At 41.2% G+C, this 20,301-nt stretch overlaps 1 protein-coding gene across 4 annotated transcripts; it reads right to left on the bottom strand.

Moving 5' to 3' along the window:
• Window positions 1-1,065: 1,065 nt before the first annotated feature.
• Window positions 1,066-19,522, bottom strand: fam131c (family with sequence similarity 131 member C). Of its 4 annotated transcripts, none has more exons than XM_087833960.1 (7): window positions 19,431-19,522; window positions 18,291-18,538; window positions 16,743-16,801; window positions 15,036-15,120; window positions 7,740-7,985; window positions 7,397-7,486; window positions 1,066-1,556 (listed from the first exon to the last, which is right to left on the bottom strand). In XM_087833960.1, exons 2-7 carry the CDS (start codon window positions 18,319-18,321, stop codon window positions 1,282-1,284), a joined length of 786 nt encoding a protein of 261 aa, XP_087690086.1. In that variant the 5' UTR covers window positions 18,322-18,538; window positions 19,431-19,522; the 3' UTR covers window positions 1,066-1,281. The 4 variants fall into 4 exon arrangements, with proteins under 4 accessions (XP_087690086.1, XP_087690087.1, XP_006785413.1 ...); XM_087833961.1 differs by having other exon boundaries at window positions 18,291-18,382; XM_006785350.3 differs by lacking the exon at window positions 19,431-19,522 and having other exon boundaries at window positions 18,291-18,588.
• Window positions 19,523-20,301: the final 779 nt, after the last annotated feature.

The following is a 20,301-nucleotide window of genomic DNA, read 5'->3' as shown; positions in this document are numbered from 1 at the left end:
AATTCTTTGAAGCAATAAATTACTTTTTGGCTTTCAGGAGCCTCTGTGGCCACAAGTGGTAATTGCAGGCCACTGGTGCATTAATTTCTGTTGTGATCTGAGTCTGAGTGGCTCCACTTCCAAAACCCCCTTGGAAGCCTTTCAGTTGCTCATGCATTCAATTCCAAATCATCAACCCAAGCCAACAATTTTGCTGTCCATTCATTTCAAGTTAGCACATGGGTAATCTGATTGCGGTGAACGAAAGCAGCCACAGTCGCAGACGTTTGGTGGTCAAACATAAGCTCCCAGAGGAGTCGCTCTTCTTCTTTTGCAGGACGCTGCCATCTCTGACTTATTTTTTTTTTTATCCTTGTCCTACTGTTAGACCGAGGCCCTCTTTTGAAAAACAGCCTCTGTTTACTTTTCCCTTGCTAACATACACTTCTGACCTTTCATTCAGCTTTCATTCAGCTGCGTCACATTTAACTTTAGATGCTGCTGCACTGCAGTAATAAATAAACTCCTTAAAGACTTTGTTGATGGATGCGATCACACTAGCCGTGCACAGCCACTGAGGCAACAGAATAGCCACAGCACGCCGCGCGGCAAAGCTTCACTTTGTGTAAGCTTGTGCTAAAAGAACATCATGACAGGAAACAGCAACACCACCTTTCTCCTCTCCCTTCGCTCCCTCTCAAACACACACCGGCTGCACAGTATATTCTGTGTTCTTCTCACTCGGTTTTTTTCTACGCTCTCCTCGTCTCTCACCGCTCCCTGCATCTGCTCTCAGCTCGCAGACAGGAAAGTGTGAATTATGGCTAATCACGGCTGAAACTCGGATAATTGGATGTGTGCTTACGTCACCTCTCTATTCACACGAAAAATCCTTAATTTATAAGCGAAACCTTTTCCTTCAGTTCACCTGTTAGAAGAAAAGAGACCGCGACACAAACAAGACAGCCTTGTTCATCACATATATTAAAACATACTTTATAACAAGGTATTTACAGCATATTTCATTTGACTGTTCAGCTCTATATAACTACTTCATGTACATGGAATAAAAAATGTTTTTTTTTAATGTGACAGTTGAACTATGTACATTCACAAAACTATATGCCTCAGCTCTCAGGAAAATACTATCTGGAGTCTTCTGAACCTTTTCAGAAAAGCCATTTACAGAGTCGCCTCTTAAATGTCTGCCTTTACTTCTCCTCTCGCTCGTTGCTGGTGGTTGAGACTCCTTACACCGAGGCTCATTTTAGAGATTGCCACCAAGAGTTCTTTTTTTACAGCCTAGTTGTAAAAAACATCGTCCTCGGATAAGGAGCTGCTGTCTACGTGTCGGACAGCGGCTTCTGCAATCACAGTGCTTCTGTCCTGAATAGGATGATCTCTGTCCTGGGCGTTGGACATCAGGGAAGCGGAGCTGATTGGTGGTGGTGGAGGGGGGACCAGGTTGACTGCAGTGTTGTTGCCATACGCCTGGGTGTGAATGCTGTACAGATGCTGAGGGACGCCAACGCTTCCACCATCGAGCAGGAACTGAGACAGGTAGTGGCTCTGTGCTGCTGTGGAGGGGTATCAGTATCAGTCAGATGGTAGCTTTGTAAGAACAAAAGGAAAAAAAAGGATCTGGATTTCACAAACAAGTGAGTCATCACAGGTTGCTGTGATTTTTTAAGAAGGTCTTTACATACATGCTGCTCAAATCAAATGAAAAAAAAAAAATTCAATTTTTCTAAACCACCTGCTGCACAGCACTCGACTGTTGCCTTGGATAACACAACACTGTGACCTATTTCCTTCTGAAAATATATATAACTATGTGAAGACGTGCGTGCGAGTACATATTTTTGATATGAATGCCTGGATTAAGGGTAAATGATCTGGTTACCTAAACAGCAGGTGTTTATTAGTGTCACCGTGTGGAGTGGAAAGTAGTGGACCCAAATGCAGATGACTGAAATGTGGAAATTGAACTGGATTATAACAAAAGATGTAACTTTTGTTGAAGCCGAAAAACAGAACAGGAACCAAACATGAAAAACCAGATGAATGAGAAACTAATCACAAAAACCTAAAATGGGAAAACCAAATACACGAAAACCAGGAACACCAGGAACACATGAATACCTGAGATACGAGGAACTTGGAACACGGGGAAATATGGGAAAGTTAACAGACAAACTGACAGGGAATAAAGCAGAAGACACACACTACAGTGGGGCAAAAAAGTATTTAGTCAGCCACCGATTGTGCAAGTTCCCCCACTTAAAATGATGACAGAGGTCAGTAATTTGCACCAGAGGTACACTTCAACTGTGAGAGACAGAATGTGAAAAAAAAAATCCATGAATTCACATGGTAGGATTTGTAAAGAATTTATTCGTAAATCAGGGTGGAAAATAAGTATTTGGTCACCTCAAACAAGGAAAATCCCTGGCTCTCACAGACCTGTAACGTCTTCTGTAAGAAGCTTTTCTGTCCCCCACTCGTTACCTGTATGAATGGCACCTGTTTGACCTCATCATCTGTATAAAAGACACCTGTCCACAGCCTCAACCAGTCAGACTCCAAACTCCGCCATGGCCAAGACCAAAGAGCTTTCGAAGGACACCAGGAAAAGAATTGTAGACCTGCACCAGACTGGGAAGAGTGAATCTACAATAGGCAAGCAGCTTGGTGTGAAAAAATCAACTGTGGGAGCAATCATCAGAAAATGGAAGACATACAAGACCACTGATAATCTCCCTCGATCTGGGGCTCCACGCAAGATCTCATCCCGTGGGGTCAAAATGATCATGAGAACGGTGAGCAAAGATCCCAGAACCACACGGGGGGACCTGGTGAATGACCTGCAGAGAGCTGGGACCAAAGTAACAAAGGTCACCATCAGTAACACACTACAACGGCAGGGAATCAAATCCCGCAGTGCCAGACGTGTTCCGCTGCTGAAGCCAGTGCATGTCCAGGCCCGTCTGAAGTTTGCCAGAGAGCACATGGATGATACAGCGGAGGATTGGGAGAATGTCATGTGGTCAGATGAAACCAAAGTAGAACTTTTTGGTATAAACTCAACTCGTCGTGTTTGGAGGAAGAAGAATACTGAGTTGCATCCCAAGAACACCATACCTACTGTGAAGCATGGGGGTGGAAACATCATGCTATGGGGCTGTTTTTCTGCCAAGGGGACAGGACGACTGATCCGTGTTAAAGACAGAATGAATGGGGCCAAGTATCGTGAGATTTTGAGCCAAAATCTCCTTCCATCAGTGAGAACTTTGAAGATGAAACGAGGCTGGGTCTTCCAACATGACAATGATCCAAAACACACCGCCCGGGCAACAAAGGAGTGGCTCCGTAAGAAGCATTTGAAAGTCCTGGAGTGGCCTAGCCAGTCTCCAGACCTCAACCCCATAGAAAATCTGTGGCGGGAGTTGAAAGTCCGTGTTGCTCGGCGACAGCCCCAAAACATCACTGCTCTTGAGAAGATCTGCATGGAGGAATGGGCCAAAATACCAGCTACTGTGTGTGCAAACCTGGTAAAGACCTATAGTAAACGTTTGACCTCTGTTATTGCCAACAAAGGTTATGTTACAAAGTATTGAGTTGTATTTTTGTTATTGACCAAATACTTATTTTCCACCCTGATTTACGAATAAATTCTTTACAAATCCTACCATGTGAATTCATGGATTTTTTTTTTCACATTCTGTCTCTCACAGTTGAAGTGTACCTCTGGTGCAAATTACTGACCTCTGTCATCATTTTAAGTGGGGGAACTTGCACAATCGGTGCCTGACTAAATACTTTTTTGCCCCACTGTATATACACAGAGGGTAACCAGGGAATACACAACAGAAGGAAGACACAGCTGAACCTAATCAGACATGATGAGTCAGGGAGGAAGCAAAACAAAATACACTCACACAGAACTATCACCATAAAACAGGAAACCAGAGACTCACACTGAGACGCGGATTGACAGAACATAAGGAAGAGAGGGAGCAAAAGATGTGACCGGGAAACAGATGAATGAACATGGAGACAGAACCAAACCTACACTGAATCATTACACTCTAAACGTGGGAGGCACGGGAACAAACCTAAGGAAAGGCTGAGGAAATTTGAGATGTCGGCCAAGACCCCGCTGCCCTCTCTGCAGAGCATCTACCATCACAGAGTCCAGAGGAGAGCTGCCTCCATCCTTAGAGACCCCACACACCCCTCAACATGGACTGTTCGCACTTCTGCCCTCAGGACGAAGGTTTAGAAGTGTGAAATCCAGAACATCTCGACTCAACAACTCCTTCTTCCCCACTGCTATCAGACTCCTGAACAGCTAAACTACCTCAACCGCAATTTGCACATCAGAACAATTTGCACACTAAGTTCATCGTTCACATTAAGCTCCTTTGTACATCCTTTTACATTAACAACTCCATACCTCACTTGCCTTCATTTACTTATTTTGTACTTATTTATCTTTCACTATTTTTTTTTACCTTATTTATCTTAATACCTTGTCTTATTCTTATCCTTATTTATCTTGTTCCTTCGACCCTACCTAACTTGGCATTTGTGTATGGACAGCAAAGGAAGAATTTAATTGCACAGAGAAATGCTCTTTCTTCTGTACACATGACAATAAACACTTTGAATCTTGAATCTTTGAAACCTAAGACCTAGAAATCACCCAAATGTAACCAGAAACTAACTGAAACAAAGCATGACTCCATACTGTGACAATTAGGAGATGTTTCAGTTGGTGAAGTTTCCTTTAAGTTGGAATTTTAGGCAGTACGTTGTTTTTTTATTTCCTTACAAAACAGCTAACAGAAAAAAGACAAAGAGTCATGCTAAACAGAAAGCACGTCCTCCTTTTGTTCTAAGGTTTTATGTGTAAGAACATCACAAAAAAGAATACAAACTAGATAAATACAACCTCGGCTGAACAACAACACGTGAGATATTACACCGTATCTTATTCAACAAATACCAAGCCAAAATTCAGGAGTAGTGTGTGACAACCTGAGTTCATCCCATGACTCAATAGCTCCAGAACCTTAAGCTGTCGTGAGTTTAAGTAACAGTTTTCTAGCTGACTATCAGCCTCTCAGTGGAGGAACTGTGGCCCACTTTTCCTTACAGTGTTGCTTTAGTTCACTGACACTTGTTGACATGTGTCCACACACAGCTTTCTTATGATCCCACCACACCAACTTTGGTGTGGAGATTATTTCATGGTGCAACGACTCTAAGGTGCCCAGGTGCTGCAAAACAAGCTCAAATCATCACCACTCCATCACCGTGCTGTGCTGATATGCTCTTTTTGGTGTTGTGGTGCTGCACGTTATAGCCAAACACCATTGCTTAAGGCAGAGTTTCCCAAAGTGTGGGGCCCGCCCCCTAGGGGGGGCACAGAGCCATTGCAGGGGAGGCGCGATATGAAAAGGGGAAAAAAACACAAAACGCTTGGATACTGCTAGCACGGGGCGCCCACACAAACGCAAAGCAGGAGATGAAGCATAGCTGAATATGTTTCCAAACCAACTTCATTCTAAGCCAAAGACTAGAAAATATGGTGAAGCAAATCTTCCCTTTGGCTTCACCTGCACAAGTGCCGAGGTAGGTCTCCCCTGCAGAATTGCTTTTCCCTTCGTCGGGAGCAGCGCTGGGCTGTTCAAATCACGGACAAACAGTATCCCACATTCGTGATTTTTAGTTCACAAACACTTGTTGTAATGACTAACTACTCCTGACATTTTGCAGATGTTAGCTCTTTATACAGTAAAGTTACAGTGGGATACAAATAATATCAGGCTGATGCTGCCACGATTTGTTCCCCCTGTCTAAATCACGGACAAACAGTATCCCACAGCTGTTTATGTTTTTGAACCCATTTTGCACAGAGAGGCATTTTTTGAAAAATGTATTGATAGTAATGTTGAATATTATTACACAGGAAAAAAACAACTACATGTAAAATAATCCCATCGTGATGCCTCTGCCTTTCTAAATGGAGGGACAGCAACTGTGTGTGTCTATGTAAGCGTGTAAAACCTGAAGACAGTCAGATTAACAGTATTTTGTCTCTATCTGCCATTCTGCAATTCATCTCACATAAACAACAATGTGGCGCACAGCGTGACGTGAAAAAAGGCACATACCTTGATGTTGCCAGACGAACTCTGTATTCCTCGTCCACACGTAAACGCAAAAAAGGAGTTTTAAAAAAATCTCTGTTTTCTGCGATTCCAAACGCCGTTTACGTGTGGACGAAACAGCTGCGTTTTCAAAAATACCCGTGTAGGTGTGGACGTAGCGTAAGAGAGTTAGTAGTTTATTTTATTACTACCTGTAATTTATTGCAGATTACTTGTATTTGCTTAATTGTATACTAAATGTTTGAGGTGTGAAATAAACTGCAATGGAGCAAAAATATGGGTGTGTGTGGTTGGAGGATGTGTTTGTGCGTGCGGGTGGGGTGGCGCGAACATTTTTCTTGTAAAACAAAGGGGGCCTAGCAAAAAAAGTTTGGGAACCACTGGCTTAAGGCATAGCAAACTTAAGCAATGTTCCCATGTTTTTTTATGCAATTTTAAGTACCAGATGATGTCGATGATGTCCATACACATAAAACCTTATATTTGAAAGAGGATGTACTTTGATTTTACAACGACTGGAAAGTGTAACAAGCCCAGAATTACATATTACAGACAAACATATATCAAAGTACTAAATATATGTATCTAGGAACATATTAGGAATCATAATTTCAGTGTGCTTTGAAGATGAAAAGTCTTCACCATTGGTAGTTTAAGATTTTAGATGTACACACCATCATATCTGAGGTAGTAGTTCATTCTTGGGGTTACAGAATTTTTCTGCTGTTTATGTCTGTAAAGTTTTAGCACCACTCACCTTCAAGCAATAGGTGCACACGGCATAAACAGTTCCTCTGAGATCTCCACCACTACTAGACAAAATAAATCCTGACACACTGATGACGTTTGATGTCAAGTAAAGTAACTGTCAGTCAGTTGGATTCTTTCATGGCTCTTATTTAATAGAGGACAGATTAATCTCCATGCCAAAGCAGCAGCAACAAAATAAAGAAGACAACAGAGCAGCTTACATCACTATGCAGCTATAAATCAGGTATGTTGTGAAAGACAAATTCATTCTTTTATCTTTTATGTCTGTCTGCCAATAAAATCCATTGTCAACATTAAAGCAACGACTTGAAGGTAAAATTATGACTTTGGGATAATAATTAATCAAACCCAGACGGAGACCGTTATAAAAGAAATGAATGCATTTGGTTCATTTGTATTCAGACACAATGGATTGGCCACAATCGCAGCATGAAAAACGAAAATGAAACGCCGATAAAGGAGGCACCGACCTTGTAAGCTGGTGGACGGCTGCTCTGTGTTGTCGCTCATGGACCACACGTTCATGGCTGCCTCAGCCAGAGCAAACTGCTCCGCAACACCTGCGAGACACAAGCCAAACAAACACATTTCGTGCTGCGCTTCTCAGAAGTCGATCAGTTGTTTTTCTCAAAAGAAAAAAGGGAAATTCAATAAGTGCACGAGGTTTGAGTCTAAAGGTTATTGATTTTTGTAGATGCTCCCTCGGCACAAACCAATCACACAAAAACAATGTTGGGGAGGATCACAGCATCGCTTCATCTCCACAGAAAACATCTTGTTTTTCCTCCTATGAAACTCCTCCGTGTGCCTCACCTGCAGCGAAGCGAGCTTCTTTGAACTCGTCCGTCATTTGGGAATAAAGCTGTTCGTCTTCCTGCAGCTCGGCCTCCATGCCCCCCCAGGCGCCGCCTCCTCTACCCCAGGCCCCGCTCCATCCACCTCCGCCTCCCCTGGCTTCACCGCATCCACCCCAACCCTTCCACTCAATCAGGTGCGCAACTCGCCCCTGGGCCATTGCCGTCGGCTTGGTGATGTGCTCCTTTATTGTGGCCACCAGACCTAAATAATGGAAGGAGGACAAGAAGGGATGAAGCTCAAGATTAGATTTTGGTTGTCCGGGGTGAAAAGATGGAGCATGCAGTAAGTGTGGTAACGAAGGAATAAGAGAAAGTAATTGAGGGGAAGGCAATGTAAAGATGAAATAGCTCTATGAAAATGATGTAGAGTAGGAAAGAGATGAAATCTAATAGAGGGCAAGAGAAAGGTGAACTATAATGAGATGGTTGTTGTTTGACATGAAATTCTACAGCTTTGCATAATTCAGGCTTGAGGGTGAGCATTTATTCTTGATTTGCATAACATGAACCACAAAAAGAAGAACTTCTACTGCTGCCTTCTTATGTAGCGAGCCACTGAAACGAAACTGGACAGAACAGAAATGAGAGCATTGCACGCCTCAGGCAGGTCTTGTTTATAACTCTCAGCACTTTAACAGTATTGTATGAGTCTCACTTAGCTAGAAAACCATTGAAACAAAAACTGTGTGACATTTATCATTTTATTAGATCATTTCAGTCTGTTTGGACTCCTTTGTAGTTGTGATAGACATCATAATTGTTAGCTTAACCAGAAGGATCCCACAAATCAGGTGCATTTCCCTCTGGTCTTTGAATATTGCCCTAAATGGAGTCTTGTCAAGCAATATCAAGTCTCTGTGTTCCCGTATCTCTACGCTAATGTGTTATTCATAACCTGCGGAATCACCGGGCAAAACCTCAAAGGATCCATCGTTTAATTTAATCAAAGGAGACAAAAGTTGAAAGGTCTTCGGAAAGGACGAGTTAAAGTCAAATTGACAAAGGACAAACAAAGGAAAGGTTGAAAAGGTAAAGGTCAAAAAAAGAGATGAATTTATGGAAAAAGCAGAAATAAAATGTTAAGACTACAAAAGCTTAGAGGAAAACCAAGGATTAGAAATCAAAAGGCGACTTTGAGGATTGAGAAATGGTGTAAATAAGATAAGGGATCCAAATGTGCTGGACACCTGGGTTCAAGCTGAGAAAAAAAAACATTGGTATCACCTTTTCTTCTTTCCCTTCTGAGCTCAACACCGACTTCTCAGCGTTTTGTTGTACACTGTGACACCCACTTCCGTCTCATGCTGCGTTCACACAGTGACGACTCTTTTTTGCGGCTCTTTTCTGGCTGACTGTTGATGTGAGAAAAGCTATATTTGCATCTATTTATGTTATGTGCACACAGCAATAAAATCCCATCTGTTTTCCAAACGGGGTATGTTGCACTAACTGTCAACACTGCGTTATGAAACGGACTAAATCATAATAGGCTGACATAGCTCAGCCTATTTGTTCCTGGAACGCAGTGGGCAGAAGTAAGCCAGGCATGATTTTCGCTGTTAATCTGTAGGTACAGATCTGTCTGTTTTTTGTCTGTTTCAAAGGTACAGTGCAGACAAGAAACAGTGTTTAAGGGACCGCCAGGTCCATGGGAGGCTGATGCACAGCGTGCTGTTTGGAGCTACTGACTGTGCTGCTGCTGCTGCTGCATGCCTCTATAGAGGCCTGTTATTATGTTTCTGAAAATGTACAAAATGTCACATTTGCATCGTCTGTGTGTGAAGAGAAGTAAAACATTTTCATGAGTTTGCACAGTTAACTGAAAGGGCTTTTTCAAGATGTTATTTTTGTCATCCTCGCTTTTGTTGTTTCAGATAATTCCCCTTATCACAGAAGTCTTTTTGAAAACTTCTGAAACATATGCTTGTCTGAGTCAGCCTCAATTATTGCTGGGCGTTGAAAGCAATGAGCCTATTAAGCAGTTGTGAGTGGAGCACAAAAGACAGTGATATTGTCCTTCTTTGCCTTTAGTTAAGCATCTCACCCCATACCCAGCTTGCCTGTTAAGATTACTGGAGCCGTATGGATTCTGACAATAACAGCAGACACAAAAAATTCATTTATATTTCTTTAAACAGGAAATGTTTTTTTCTCATTATTTTATGCCATTCTGTAAAGCTGTAAGAACAATAAGATTATACTGTATGATTGACATTTATGCTAACAGAGTGAACTGGGATATATAAGAACAGAATCAGTTGATTTATAGTTTTTAAATGCAGACAGAGACCATTCGTGGATGTACTGATGTACTGAAGGAGGGCGTGCAGAGGCTTGGTTAAATGGTGATTAGCCTTTAGCTAGGCAGTCGGCAATTAAAGAGAAAAAAATTTCCCTCAAGACCTGGTAGAGACCAAAAACGTAGCTGAGGTGAAGGGCTAGCAGGCTCAGAGGTACAGAGGATGGATGGTGGATATGCTGGACAGAGGATATTGGATATGGAGCTTCCAGACAGGAGGAAAAGAGGAATACCACAGAGAAGATTCATGGATGTAGAGAAGGAGGATATTAATGTGAGAGAGGTGGATCCTAGGAATAGGATGAGATGAACTGCTGTAGAAAAAAGGGAACAAAAGGAGAAGCTCATAGTAAATGAAACAAACAAACAAGCTGATATATGACCTGGGTAGCTGAAATAGTTTGATAGCTAAGCACATGATAGAGAGGATTAGCATGTCAAGTTTTACATTTGCTTGGTTGCTTCTACGTAAGATCAGCCAATCAGATCAATCAAACAAGAGTTCAAAGGAGACCCTTAGAGACACATTTGATGTATTAGATTTATCTTCACAACTTCAGAGGAAATATGCTATTACTGGGTTGAATAGTGACTGTGTGAGCTATTTCAAAATCAAAAAGAACCCGGATTGAGCTTGTTAAGAGGTCTGTGGTACACGAACTAAAGGCTACGGTCCAGTGGCTCCATGTTGCAGTAGTTAACACATAGGTCTAATATGCAAAACATCCCTTGTTTGAGAACTCGCATGCCGACCCTTAGGGGGTTACAAGTTAATGTGTTCCTAGTGTCCTAAATTCCAAGTCTGGATAAATGGCAGGGTTGTGTGAGGAAGGGCATCTGGTGTAATATGTGTCAAATCAAATATACCAATCCATCTGCTGTGGTGACCTCATGGGAAATAAGGGGGCAGCTGAAAGTACCTACCTAACAAAGGATGGGATGGGGATGCTTTTATGATTTAAAAAAACCACATAGCTTTTAAGAGTCTGCTTTCAGACATTTCCATGACTGGTTTGCTTGTCGCCAGCTATTTTCTCCACTAATGCCCCCCCTTTATCATTTACTGTAGCCGAATGGCTGCTCAAATCCGTTTGCTAACTATGCTTTTTGCTCTGTTTTTGATCCCACATTCAAAGTCATTTGATACACACATACACAAGCTTTAAATTGGTGTAGAGCTGGCATTCCTTTTAAAATACTGAATGGTTCATGCAAACCAACATTTTCAACCAATGGTTTTTTGCTTTCTGAGTTTATGAGTTTTTTTTTTAACTCTACAAAGTTGGCCTTAAACACATATATTATTGCACAACATGGGCAGCTTCAGTAGAGGTGATTGTGGAAACAAAGCAAGCAGTCATAAAAATGAAACTGACAGAAAATATGTAAGAGTCACTTTGCTGTTAAAAATGAGTCACCGCTAAAATAAGACAGGAAATGAGATGATAAATGAAACATTTAGCCATGTTCAGCATGTCAGAGGCAACAAGCATATCAATAATAATCTGAAATTCCTTGGGGACTGTAATAAATGATTCAATGTCTCATGTATTGCAATCAAGATAGTGGTACTACTTAAACAACCAATAAGTCTGGAGTAAGTGATTTTATCAAATAAAAACCAAAAACATATACTGCGTTGTGTGGAGCACGACTTCCTGGTGTGCTTTGTTTATGAGCAAACACAGACAGATGAATAAACTGTGGTTTTAAAATCTGGAGCTGTAGTGTGGGTTTTGCATTGTTGGGGGGTATTTAAGTATTCATTGTTACCATTAAATTAACCTGCTAACAGACGTCCATGTTCACACTTATCTATTGTGACAAGCAGGGGCGCCTCCAGACTTTTTTTTATACCATGGCCATATGGGGGCCACTAAAAATATTGGGGTGGCACACCAACAACAGAACTTGCAGTTTTATTTCATGTAAGAGTGTGACCTGTTGCCTGTCTCTATGTTGTCTCCATGTCTCTATGCACTGTTCATGGGTTAGCATTACCTTTTCTGCAGCCTTACTACATTATTACCAATATAGCACAGTCTTGCCAGGGTGGGCCACTGGGGAAGGAGCAGCAAATTAAGTGCAATATTTAGGGGAGCTCCTGAATGTTCCTTCAAAGCCACCATCAATTCTGTATATTAAGCTGTAACTTTGTATTAAATAAACTGCCGGGAACATTCAGCTCGCTTCAAGATGAACAATTACATTTTATGTAGCCACTGTAATAGAGATTTTAAAACACAAAGTTGAAGTGCTGTGTTAAAAATCTGCATTAACTGAACTTAAACTGGAGTCTTCATAAGTTTTTAATTTGTTAAACTTGTTAACTGAACTCAAGAAAACCTAGGGCATTAATTTTGATCTATAACTGTAGGCAAATGTGCTCTTTGTTTACTTTTCCTCATTTAGAAGAGTTGGCTTGATGACATGCAAATTTGTCCCATTTATTTTCACTTGCACTGATCTGGTCTAAAATAGCCTTCAGAGCAGTTTGCCTTGTTTTCATAGCTGTAAGCAGAAACAGCCATTACTAAATTTAATATTTATTAAAAAGAAATGGCATGTTCAAAATTTTTGTATGTTCTTCAAATTGCACACAGAAAGACTAAAAGGTCTGCTAATGGGCTGCTTCTTTAGAGATGTGATTTAATGAGTTCACTTTGACTAAAGTGCTGGAGAAAGCTGTTATCAGTTTCAGACCGAAAAGCTAAAAGCTTCCTTTTAGATTGAAGCTGAGTTACAGAAGTATTTTAGTCTGTGCATTTTTTTAAAATTTAAATGACCTTTTAGAGATTAGTACCCTTATCTACAATATGCATAATATTCTAACTGCTCAGTTTGAGCACTGTCAGAAATAAAGGTATTGCTCTGTAATTATTAAAAATCTTATTCAGCTGACAGAATTGTTCTAGTTAGGGTGGGGGACGCACCATCCACACCAGCTTCACTTTTAAGGTGGGGTCCCTCAGGGATCCATTTTTGGTCCACTTTCTGTTTTCGTTGTATATGCTCTGCTTGAGTTTAATCTACAAAAAAAACCAAACATGATATTTAATTTTACTGTTATGCAGATAATTCACAGAATTATCTGCTTAAAATGCAAAACCGTGGCTCTTCTGAAGGCCCTACTGGACTGTCTGGTCTGTGTCAAAACATGGATTGCATTAAATTTTCTTACTTTAAATGAACAGAAGTGATTTTTGTGGAGCACCTGACACCCACTGGACTCAGACCTTTAAAAATCAATTTAAAAAACAAACAAACAAAACCTCTGTGAAGAACCTGAGAATGACCGGCGGCAGCTCTTTTCCTTTTGATAAACAGATAAATACTGTTGTTAAAGCTAGGCTCTTTTAGCTTTTGGGTACTTAAAAGGTGAGGCTATTTCTCTGCTCGACAGACTTTGAAAAAGGCTATTCATGCCTTCATTTCGTGACTTGACTGTTATAACAGTCTTTATTCACCTGTCAGTGAGTTGTTGCTCAGTCTGCAGCTGGGCTAAGATGTTTGGGTCTTAACAGCTCAACCATATTGATTTCCTTTTATCGGTCCCATTGTCCCCGCTGATTTTAAGTCATTGCATGGATTGTGCCTCCTTACTTCTCTGATCTTTTTTATTTTAACTTTGCACACTCCCACTAGATCTGCTGAGCAGATCCTTTTAGCTGTACAGACGTCCAGATAAAGGAGATCGGGCCTTTACAGTATCATTAATGAACCGTGACTGCACAAAGCTAGCAAGAATATGCTTCTAGTTTTATGGTTTTAATTAAATCTAAAGTAATGACAGGACAAGCAGATTGGTGTTTACAACTGACTTTACCCAGCCACAGCAGTCAAGCAAGAGCTTCTGCTAGGAGGTGGCAACAGGATTTACTGTTATAGCCTGCAGAACTGCTGTATACCACGATGAAAGAATCAGCAGCATTATATAAACTGAAGTTTAGTTATGATTATGACTACCTTTCAAATGACATTGAATTCACTGAGCACCTTCATACTCTGATAGTGCGAAGCCTATTTCATTTTAAAGACCAGCGTAAACATACGTGTAGAAAAACACTGCATGTTTAGTAACACGGGGTTTCTAAGAATAACAAAACTGTCATTTCTTTTTCAGTCCAATATTATTGCAGCTTTGCAATCTGATGAAGACTTTAGCTTCCCAGAGTCGCTAACAGCGCTTTAGCACCTTTGGCTCTTAATACAATCACGTCTGCCTGACGGATTCATCAAACAGCATCATACAAGGAGAATAAAAGCAGCAACGGCTGCTCAATATTATTCAAAATGCAATTACAGTGGTACAATAATATTTGCGTTAGCACAGTGTGATCTCATTTAAGCAGTTAGGATGTCAGCTCCACGTCCACAGAACTTACAGTGCCAATTTAAGTGATGACTGAAGACTAATTAAGATTGAGTAAATGTTAAAAAGCCTTTTGATTCTTTTTTTTTTTTTATATCATATCACGGAGCCTCACGGAGCCTCTCAAAGCAGGTGCCAGCATCTCAGCCGTCTTCCTGAATGTCTGTATTTGTCTATTGCATTCATGAGGTTTTCATGGCCTCCGTAATTATTCTGTCACTGTAATAAAGAAGCGTTCACTCGGAAAAGTTCAGCAAGGCATAACACATTAACCGAGATAATGAACCCCCCACTGAGCGGGGGAAGCAGTCGAGATGAGGCAGACAGACACAGAATGGGGAAAGGAGGAAGAAGACGAGGAGCAGGAAGCCAGAGTTAAAGGTGGAGAAGGAAAAAATACACATGGATGAAGGAAATATGTGTGCTGCTTGGCATTACTGTGTGTGAGGGAGTAAGGAAAGGCGGAAATGACATTATAATCTCCCGTAGTTACCAGCACAGTGACTCATGATGAAGCACGCAGGAATTAAACACAGCATAAACTAAACACGTGCGTGTGTGTGTGTGTGTGTGTGTCTCACCCAGTAAAGAGGATGTGGCCAGCTCTGCAATGTCATAGCGACTGGTTTTGTCTGATACGCTGCCATTGGAGGGATTTTGGTCATCCTGCACAGTATAATAGCATAAAAAAAGGGATTTATATTCATTACTTCTCAGGACTGAGCTTCCTTTTAGGTTGCCATCAATGCATTTATGACATCTGACCTAATTCAGGGGCAGGGAACTGCAAAAAAACAGTAGATGCAAACATATGCATGCAACAGAACATTTGCATACACCCTCTTCTAGCAACCGCATCCAGTCACGTTGAGCCTCAACCCACACTATTCCCACTTTTTTCTTCCTGGCAAAATGGTGATAATGACAATAACATCCATAAGTCCCTCAGTAATCACACTCAGCCTGAATAAGTTGCAAACAAAAGGTATTATAAGCGTGTCTGCTGTTTACACCCAAGAAGCTGCAATCAATACAGACTTGAGAGGTACTTTTCAAACAGTGTTCTCTCGGTTTTAGTATTTTTGAACTGAGAGTAAGCTGACGGTGTAAACTGTTCACATTAGAGCACAGATAAAGGTTCCACTCCAGACTGCTGGAAACCAGTTTAAAATCCACTTGTACAGATATTACAGTTTTTCATGTATAACAATAAATGACATTCACATTTTGTGCATCACAGAACGGCGATTTCTTATCATTTGTCAGAATTCGAAAAATATTTCAGTTTTCTACAATATGATTTTTTTCCCTTTGGTACAGACAGACTGCATGTTTTTGGAATGTGTTCAATTTCAGTTTTGTACAATCTACGCGAGTTGATAGCTTAATGTTACTGCTGGAAGTTTGATCTTTTTTTCCCCATTACATCCAAATGTAGATGTTCTTTTGCTTTACAAAAGCAAGTGAAATCGTCGTCTCTTCAAATCAGGGTCCCCAGTTTTCACCTTGATAGACAATAGCAGTCATTTATCCTCAGAAAATAACCTGCCTGGAGCAGCACGCATTTTTGTTTTACCATTGTAGAAGAAATTAGAAATCGAGGAATTCACCATGACTGAATATTTGACCAGTTTGACTGGGTAGGCTTTCAACAACACTTTTAACAGGTGAAATAAAGGTTTAGGGTAAGTTACTGTAGTTGCAGTGTTTCAATGTATGAGCTGTAACTCGTGGTTTTTGAGAAATACGCCACTGTTGTTCCCTTTGTAGAGGCAAATCAAAACCTCACAAAACCAACATGTTTGCTTGTAAATCGATTTATTTCAGATTTCCATAACAGTAATTAAAAAGTTAATATAGATTCCTTTAACCTCAATTTCACTTGAAGGTTTTAATACATGTGTTGTTTTATACATTTTTTTTTTACAAAATGCTAATTGTGACATCGCTAACGTGAAGATTATTCCTTAAAACATACATAAAAATGTTAAAGGGTTACAAAAATGGAGAGACAGCAGGACAAAAATGTTTTATAATAATTGAGAATTTGTAAATGTTGTAACATTTGTGTTACGGGTATAGAAAGAGCTGCCAGCATATTAGATGTCATCGTAAATTGAGCTGGTCCAGCTAATGGTGATATCATTGGGAGATAATTAGCTAAACTATGATCTGTGTTGTTGGTTTTAAAAAGGTATTAGCTAGTAATGACAGCCATTAAAGCTAGCATTAAAAATCTAAAAGGGCGTATTGACAAGTTGATGGTGGGGGGGGGGGCTTCCACTTACCTTGGCAGGGGATGACTGACCCTCTTCGGGGTGCAGTGTTGATACAGGAATGCTGATCTCTGTAGGGAGTGACAGACAAACCCTGGTGTTACACTTGGAGCATACGTGTCTAGGCTTCCTTTGTGTGTGTCGATGTGCTTCCAGGGGTCAAGTGAGCCTCATATATAAATGATGAGATGGAGACGGCTGAATCCTGTTAGAGTCATTTAACCAAAGCCTCTCTGCATATTTAGCTCAGCCCCAGCTCACACTGTTTGCTTTCTAATTGATGGTGATGAGGTTCGTATGAATGACAGGAGGAAATAAAGTGCAGGCCCGTGCGATGGCGACTTAACATTATTAGAAATGTCAGACGCACACACACACTCACACATTAGGGGTTTTCCCACGGGAGGTGCCTTCAATACAATTGGGTATTGCTATGGAAACGCTACAGCAAAAGGTGACTAGTGATGCCCTTCCATTTACTTGCCAGCACACTTTTACACATGCACACACACACTGGTGCACAGGGCTGTATCTGCTCTCTGGCCTCATCGGATCCTATCAGCAGGTCAAGAAACCCCATTGCGATTCCTGATCCAATACACTGTCCTTGTGGGGTTAAATCCCACACTGATTCACTCCCACACACACACACCTGTGCACGTACACACAACACACACCTCCGCTGCTCTCTTATCTGTTTGTCTGGAAACTCACAGCTGCCTTCTCTCTTTCCTCCCAGCTTGAAAGCGCTGCTCACTCTCTCACCTTTGTCTCGCAAAATATTTTCAAACAGCACTCTGTGCTCCAGCTGAAAATAATATATAAGACTGCAGTGTGACGTTAATATTTTGTCATGTACTGGGTAAATATTAAGTAGACTGCTGTTCTGAGGTATCACAGACACCTCACATCTGTCTTCGATGCTAGTGAACCTTTTGTTTTGACAGCAAAAATTACTACCTATGTTCTCCCTGGAAGAGGCCCTGCATTCAGCTGAGGTATTGTTATTTCATCTAGGCAGTGCTGGAACACTAACTTATTTCCCCAGAAGCAGAGACAGTGAGCAAACACAGTAGGAGAAAAAAGAAATTGCAACCCAAGTCACATCTTCAAGTCACGACAAGTTGGAATCGGCTTCTGACGAAGCTCTGACATCCTACAGCTACAATTGTCCTTCACTGATCCACACAAGCCTCGTCATCAGCCTCTTCTCCCAGAGTCTTTATTCTAAAGCAGCCTCAACAGATTCACTCGAGGATAGATAAGACATCAGCTTAAAATAAGTTTCTGGATTCGCATGATGGAGTGCATTGTAAACATGCCTCAAAATGTGATTCAGGTGGTCGTTCTGCTGTTAGAACTTCAGGAATATCTGCCAAAATCAAAAATCAAACATTTTCCATGATTTTCCACGTCCTCACGTGCATAGTTATTCCTGAAAGGCATAATGCAACTTTCTGAAACAGCCTGTGAATGCTGTCACATTATCTTCAAGGCTGATTAAACCCTCAGACATACACACAGATGAGGAAGAGCAAGCAGGTGGAGTCGGGCACTGACCTTTGTGACTTTTGCAGAGGCAGGCACCCATGGTCTCGGGACGGCAGGGGCGGTTATCTGTTCACCATGGTGGGTTGAGGATGAGGAGCGAGCTACAGAGAGGAGGGAAGGGAGCGAGGAAGGCAGCAGTGGAAGCAGAAGTATCAGTAAGCAGAGGAGCAGAGGGAAGTGAGAAACTGTGGTGGTGGTGTGTGTGTGCGTTGGGGGGTAAGTAAGAGCGAATGCCTGATGAGCTGGAGGCTGAGGCACTGCTCCATACAGGAGAGGGGAGGCGAGAGAGAGAGAGAGAGCAACAGACACAAAGTGTGGGGAGGGGGGACACAAAGAAAAAGAGACAGAGAGAGAGAAAAACGGGGAGAAAGCATGAATGTCTATTCGGTGACGATTTGAATCCCCTCCCCACTCTTTCTTCGATTCTCCTCCCACTCTTCATGCTACTTTATATATTTGACTTCACACTGTGACAAGAGGGCTTATTGATGGAGGTATGCAAGTATGTTGTGGGACAAATAATATTAGATAGATAGATAGATAGATAGATAGATAGATAGATAGATAGATAGATAGATAGATAGATAGATAGATAGATAGATAGATAGATAGATAGATAGATAGATAGATAGATAGATAGATAGATAGGAATTTGATTCACGACTTAAACTATGTTTCATGCAGAAAGTGCAAAATGTTTAAGTGCAGATTCTGGTGGATCTCACTCATTTTTACGCAATCATTTCCATTTCTATCTTTTGACCACGAAGGGCAGACAATCTCTTATTTCATTATGTGCATATGACATCGTATTTAAGACAATAGCACTAAAGAAGCAACCAGCCCGACTTTTCCGAATGCAAAACACGTACAGGGTGGTCTTAAAAACGAAAAGAAGGAAAACGACTGAAGAAAAACAAACAAAGCAACACAAAAACAAGAAGACACCCAACACACATCAGAAGCACTCACACAAGTTCAGAGGAGAGAACCCCGACAGACGACAAAGAAATAGTTGGACCTTATACGAGGGACGAGGGGGAAAGCGCATCAGTTCACAGAAGGACAGCAGACCAACAGCGCACACTGCACATAAATTATATATCTCTATATATAATTTGCTGTTTTTCTTTGCGAATTCTGTCTCACCTGATTAATTTATCCGGGGATATGAAACTTTTATGGATGATATCGAAGCCAAATCTTCATTTAAAAGCATTTTGTGGCGTTATTGAGATGCCTTTAAGACGATCTTCTCTCTGAACTTGCCAGCCTGAGCTGAATGTTCAGATTTTCTTGCCCTTGTTTAAACACAGCATTTAAACACAGTGGCTCATTTCACCTGAAACGGTTTTTTTCTTTCTTTCTCGACTCTTCTTGTCCCTGTGTGTTTCGCAAGTTGGTCTCAGAGCCCGGTGCCTGCTGGCACAGTAGTAACTGGGGCTTTGCTGACATCACCCGCGGCAACGTGGGGAAAATCCTGTTGCCGTGGCAACCACGTTGCTCCGTACTTTTGAAGCGTTTTGCTGTAATTGGACGGAGAAAGGATGCAAAGAAACATTATCTGATGAACATGGGAGGACTGCGCTGATAAAGTTAGAGAAACAGCAGACGCTGACCTCAAACATTGAAGCAAATCGTGCTGCGTTTACGTTCCCTTTAAAAGAAACAATGCTCTTTGTATTTTCTCCAAGGGCAGATCATTTCCACTAAGCCGAAACTCCACAGGGTATTCCTTCATATACATTCCCAGAGACCCTAACTCTCGACCATACAATAAATAACTAACTGCAAATATAAGTGAGCCTTGAAATCGCACATTGGAGAAAGAAGATGGGGTGAAACTCGATGTTTGGAAAAGAGAAGTTCTTTCTGGCTAATTTGACACAGAGCTGGATAAGTATGAGCTGATGAGTAGCTTTACAGAATAATATAATCAATGAGTTGCTTTAATTAAATGAAACCCCGATAAAAACTGTTGACCTTCACTGACGTTTTTCCAGAAAATTGTGCTTAAGGA

Source organism: Neolamprologus brichardi, chromosome 20 (genome assembly GCF_056152115.1).
Source record: "Neolamprologus brichardi isolate AB-2024 chromosome 20, ASM5615211v1, whole genome shotgun sequence".
Classification (NCBI taxonomy): domain Eukaryota; kingdom Metazoa; phylum Chordata; class Actinopteri; order Cichliformes; family Cichlidae; genus Neolamprologus; species Neolamprologus brichardi.
Note: the sequence above shows the minus strand (reverse complement) of the source record. Positions and strands in the feature narration are given on the sequence as shown.